The sequence below is a fragment of the Vigna unguiculata genome, chromosome 8, assembly GCF_037176805.1.
Source record: "Vigna unguiculata cultivar grain cowpea cultivar isolate G323 ecotype 2 chromosome 8, ASM3717680v1, whole genome shotgun sequence".
Lineage (NCBI taxonomy): Eukaryota > Viridiplantae > Streptophyta > Magnoliopsida > Fabales > Fabaceae > Vigna > Vigna unguiculata.
This window is the reverse complement of record NC_140799.1, coordinates 33,238,166-33,244,165: the sequence shown is the minus strand read 5'-3', so window position 1 is coordinate 33,244,165 and position 6,000 is coordinate 33,238,166. Positions and strand designations below refer to the sequence as shown.

The 6,000-nt window shown below is 37.1% G+C and overlaps 1 protein-coding gene across 1 annotated transcript; it reads right to left on the bottom strand.

Annotated features, from left to right (window-relative positions):
- Positions 1-977: 977 nt before the first annotated feature.
- LOC114193591 (mitogen-activated protein kinase kinase kinase 18-like) lies at positions 978-2,800 on the bottom strand. Its single transcript, XM_028083460.2, has one exon. The coding sequence runs from the start codon at positions 2,740-2,742 to the stop codon at positions 1,198-1,200; it is 1,545 nt and encodes a 514-aa protein (XP_027939261.2). The 5' UTR covers positions 2,743-2,800; the 3' UTR covers positions 978-1,197.
- Positions 2,801-6,000: the final 3,200 nt, after the last annotated feature.

Genomic DNA, 6,000 nt, shown 5'->3' with positions numbered 1-6,000 from the left:
AGTCAAAGTTAACGGTGAGGACCAAATTGAGTCATTTTTAAGAAAATAAGGACTAAATTGAGACAACGAAAAACGTGAGGATCAAAATGAAATTTCATGACAAATAGAAGGACCAAAAGGATAATTTAACCAAAAATAAAAGAAAAAAATAGAAAATAACACCTCAACATGTTCTAGAATGTTGATAATAAAATAAAGTTATGAGAAAAATACAAAGGATAATTCAATTACCTTCTAATTGAAGTCTTGCATTTCATTTATGATGGTCACCATCGCCATTGACGAGTCTATGGACTTCGAGCTTGAAAGCCTCATCAAGTTCCTTAACTTCAACAAAAATTTTGTATCAGCTACCGTTAAATTCATTAAATTCTTATAATTTTCTCATTTTTCTTGTGATGATTATCGCTAATCAACATTATGCATAATACTTAATTTATTTTAATCAACATTATGCATGCATAATACTTAATTTGTTTCATAAACTTCTCTGTTTTTTTATTGTAGTATAAATTTTTAATAATGTTTTATAAGCATTTTAAGTGTAACGACCTAATTAGCAGAATCATATTAATTACATGATTTGTGTCACTTCATATGAAACCATGTCTATACTTGCATTATGTATGTCGTAATGAGTGAACTAAACAAAAAATAATACTTTATCCAAACTATCTAGGTAATCTAACACACAAAACACAAAAAATTTTCAAGGATAGGAGAACTTCTTGTTTTTAATGTTTTTATTTTATTTTTTATTAATGATTTCAATTAATGTTTTTGACTAAAACATCAACTATTGGTATTTGAAATTTTAATAATTAAATTCTAACTAATCAAGATTTAAAAGTAATTTTAAGGTAAAAATTAATCTGTAAATCCTTATTAGACTTGCAAAATTAAGAGAAGTAAAAAGCGAATAAGATTTTGAAAGATTGTACTTGGTAGTACAAGATCTCTCTTGGCATGTTTTAAAAGAATTAAAAGAATCAATTCATGAAAGTTAGCCTGATTTCCACACTTAATCAATGGTCTCATTATGATCATCTAATGACCTCATTGTATTTGCTTCGCCTAACCTTTTCTAGGTTTTCATTTTGAATTTGTGAGTTCAGATCTCCCATATCATTGCCATCATGTGTCCAACTGTGACCATTGTTTTGTTCCCCTCTTCACAGTTCACACCACCCAACCTAATCAATTTCTTCTATAATCCACCCAATTTATTGTCTCTCTCAATTGCATTACACACTTTTCCAATAAACACAGGTACACACCATAAATAAAGCAAAACCATAATGTATTTAAATACATTAAATACAACAAATAACATCGTATCAAACTTTTACAACAGTAAATCCTCAAAATTCCCTTAACCCAACCAACCTTTTCCAACCCATTCCTATCACACCTCCAACCTCCACCACCTCTGTTACACTCCTCACCAAACTCTTCTATTTCCCGATTTACCCCTTCACAATGCCAACATTCCCCACAACTCCCTACGCTCACCACATTCTTAAATTCCCAATTTACCCCTTCTTCGCTTTCACCTCTTGTTCTTGATTCCCATGATTCTTCGTTGAGCTCAACCTCCCTCACCGCTTCCCAACCCTCTGTTTCCCAATTTACCCTCGATTCTGTTGCTAATTTACTAATTCTACTTTTAACTGAATTTTCCTTGCGCTTAAATTCTAACCACCCTCCTTCTTGTTCAAGGTCGTTATGTTCTGACTCGGCGAACTCCGAGTCAACCCAGTCCAGAACGCAACGGGGCGACGATTCAACTACGGCGTAAGGAAGCAGAAATGGATGCTGCAGCAGCTGATCGCAGCTCCACCGTTCTCTCCATTCTCTTCTCAGACACTTCTCTAGAAAATCCTTCCCCAGCTCTGACAGTTTGCTCGGAAACTCCGGCAACTCGTCCGAGTAACCGATTCGACTCAGCGTGTCCACGCCGTGATCCTCCCACGCCGGTTTCCCGTTGACAATCTCGATCACCGTGCAACCGAGCGACCACACATCTGACTCCGGCCCCTGCCGCTCCCGGCGCACCACCTCCGGCGCCATCCACATCGGACTCCCGCGTGGCAACAAATCGCGCGGGACTTCGACCTCCACCGCGGAGCCAAAATCAGCGAGTTTCGCGGCGGCACGGTTGCCGGAGAGCAGCACGTTCCTCCCCTTGACGTCGCAGTGCACGAAGCCGCGCGCGTGGACGTCACGCAGTGCGCTCACGAGGCACCACGCGTAGCGCCTCACTAAACTGTCGTCCACGTCAGCGCGGTCCAGATCAGCGACGGTGCCACCTGGCATGTACTCCAAATGAAGGTTCCTGAACGACGCCGTCCCGCCGTGCTCGCACGTGACGTCGTCGCCGAGATAAGCCACGACGTGCGGCGACGGCAGGCGTTTGAGAATCCGAATCTCGTTCTCCAACGCCTCCAGCTGACGCGGGTGCCCCGCCCCACGATCCACGGACTTCACCGCGAATACCCGACCATCGGCTCTGGAAACCGCCGCGTTGACAACGCCGAACGCGCCCCTCCCGACGCACTTGCCTCTGAGCCACGAAGTCATAATAATTTTCTTTCTCTCCCTATGTCTCACTTGGAACTCTTGTAAAGTGCGGTAATTGACGTTTGTATGTGGATTCCCTTTGGGGGTATATATAAGCAACGTAGTGGGCAGTGCGTTGGTGTTTGGACGTTTGTTAGTTCTATCAACACAACAACATAACATAACATTCGGTGTTTGTAAAAAAAGTTGTACAGCGTGGCATTTATGAAAGTGGATAATTAAGAAAAAGCGGTGGTGACGTTGAGATGGACATCTGAAAGTTTTGGGCGGTAATGTTTTTGACGTAAACCAAGGATTGTGGGAATGAAGCACTGGACACTGTTCTTTTCTTATGGGGTTTATGGATTGGTTTTTTAATCCTTATCCACACCACTTCATCATTCATTTTTCATTCCACTTGTCACTCCACCACTTTTCACATTAACTCTATATTTACTTACAATTTTTTCCCCAATACTTAATCTAATTATACTTAATGTAAAAAGTAATTTTTATTTTATTTCCTTTTCTTTTCTGATCGAATTGATTGGTTTTTATTGATTATTACAATTATTAGGACATGGAAGGAGTTGATTTTGTGGTTATATATTGTCGCGTTGCGTGGGAATATTAATTGGAACATGTGGTTGTGAAGGGGTTGAGAGGTGGTAGATGTTAAATGTTGGGAAAGGGAAGAGAGCATAACATGGTGGAGGAAGAGGAGGAGGAGGTGGTGGTGGTGGTAAAATTGAAGTGGATGGGGGAAGGCACACGTGGCAGAAATGTGTTGGTCCACGGGGTTGTGGAGACAACGCTAGAGACTCGTAATGGAGATGAATTGGGAGATGTCTGGATGTAGATGCTTGTGTGTGGCTTTAGTAAGTGGAAGGTTTAGTTTAACTACAAGCCTGTGACGTGTATCGCCCCAATTCCATTACAATATTTTATTTATTTATTCGCATTTTTATTCGGATGCGTAGTTTCGGAAAATTGTTTGCATGTGAAGGGTTGGGACTCTGGTAAGCTCCCCAAATCTGATAGATGGTATAGTTCAGAAGATGTTTGTGGAAAAATTGGGCACGCGGTTCCTTATTAAAACTATGTGGCACCTGGTGTCACCGTGTATTATCTCAATTTTTAGTTTGGTTTGCCTAAAATTATAGACAGAAAACGCACCAAACCCTCACTTCAACTCAATGCAATACTTCACCTTAAACAGCAAAGTTAGTGCTCGATTCCCCAACTTTATTTTCGCGCTGGCTTACTCTTTTTGGGAAATTACAAAAAAAAATGTAACAAATGTGGTTAGAAGGGTTTAGAAATTAATTGAACTTGACCGAAATAGAGTTTAGAAATTGAAGGAAGCGTTACGGAAAGGGTTTGTGTGTCCACGTAACCGCGACTTTTGGCATTGAAAAAATGATTTGAAAGGGAAACTAGGGATTCAATTTGGAGATGGATTCGTAGATTATTTTGGAAGGGTTTTGGAGTAGCTACTAGAATTCTAGAACCCTGCCATTTGGCTTGTGAATGGGTCCACGAATATGTGGGGAGATTGGGAAGAAGGAAAAAGTGACACGTTGGAACATAGTTTCTTAGGAGTCTCAATTTTGATCCTTTGACACGAAGACACGAAGGAGAAGAAGAAAAAGAGTGGAATATATAAATACTAATAATAATAATAATATAGGGTGGTTACTCGGTGAAGTACTTGGTTTGGATAAGGTGGTGGTTATTAGAGTTAAGCAACGTGCTTCATGACTTGACTTGCATATTGCCGCAACGCATCATCTATTTATGTGACGCGGTGTGTGGTGTCCACATCTTTTACAAACTACATTCACCAACACCAAAAATTTTCCATTTCTAATATTCTACGATTCTTTCACTTTATTTTCGTAAAGAATTCAAATTGGTCTAAGTACCAGAAAAAAAAAAAAAAACTTCTGAACGTTAGCTCAGCCATTTTCTTTATGCCTCCACTGAGTCAAATTGAAACTAAAAACAAAGCATCGAACCCTTTTTTTTTTCCTTTTCATCTGTTAAAGGAGCAGATAAAGCCATTTAATGATCAGAAGCAAAGACGTGTAATCCATATTGCTTATCCCCAATATGCTTTCTAGCAATACTGGCATAAAAAATAGTAGTTCTAATTTGTTGACTTGAAAATTGAGATGTGCGTAAAAATTTGGAAGAGATGGAAAACGGGTTTGTTGCAAATTGTGATGGTGCGGAACTTTGTCTGCAAAGAGAGGGACAAAAGAGTGGTCATTAATGGTTTGTGATGAGCCCATGTTGTGCAAATGCAGTCAAAACATTCCATATTTTGTGCTCACCATGCAAACATCACACTAATCATTCCCTTTTTTTCCTCTCTTTTGTTTAGTATGAACACTTAAATTGCCCCACCAAGCTTTTCATTTTGCTACAAACATCATATACAATGTTTTCTCACTTCTGCGATGTCAAACCACGAAATTTTTGTGTTTCACCGGTTCATTCAATATAACATAAAAAAATGGTTTTCGTGGGATCAAACTTAGTGTTGTTATTCAATTGCATATGGAGTCTTGCTTTTATAATTTATATTGTATTGCATATTTTTAAAACCAAATTTTAATTTGTATAATTGAAACAACACCATCAATGTTTTGTTCTCTTTTCTTCTTTAAGATGATTTTATTTTTCTCTCTTAATAAAGGATTGTAGGTTTGGAGAAGGAGAGGGAAAATAGGAAAAATAATTTTAAAAATAAAGTGAAAAAAATCATAGATCGACATGTAACATGTCGTTACTATTTTTTTTTTCTAAAATGACCTAATTGAGGTATTTTTTTTAAAAATTAGAACGCAATTAACATCTTTTTAAAAGCGGTGACCAAACTGATACATCTAAATAAGAGTAGGTGCAATCCGACTAATTAAGTTTTTAATCAAAATATCACATAAACATTATTTACTCAATTAAATAAGAGTTAAATATGTTTTTGGTCTCTTAACTTTCAGTGAATCTTTGAATTAGTTCATTTTGAAAGTTTGGACCAATTTAGTCATTAATCTTTCGAAATACGTGGATTTAGTCCTTTTAATCAAATTTTGTTAGGTTTATTTGATGTTTCGTATGCATTTCAGGATTGTATTTGAGTTGTTTATAATATTTGAGACATTTTTGTTTTAATGTTAAGTCAAATACTATTATGAAACGCGTTTTAAATGTCAACGAAACTTAACAAAATTTAATTAAAAGGACTAAATCCACGTATTTCAAAATATGAAAGACTAAACTATTCTAATGTTTCAAAATTGATTAATTCCAAAATTTACTGAAATTTAAGAGACAAAAAACATATTTAACCTATTAAATAAAAATAAAAATAGAAATAATAATTATAAATTTGCATTACAAGATAAGCCATGAAAATTTTTACTAAGATTTTCTTAA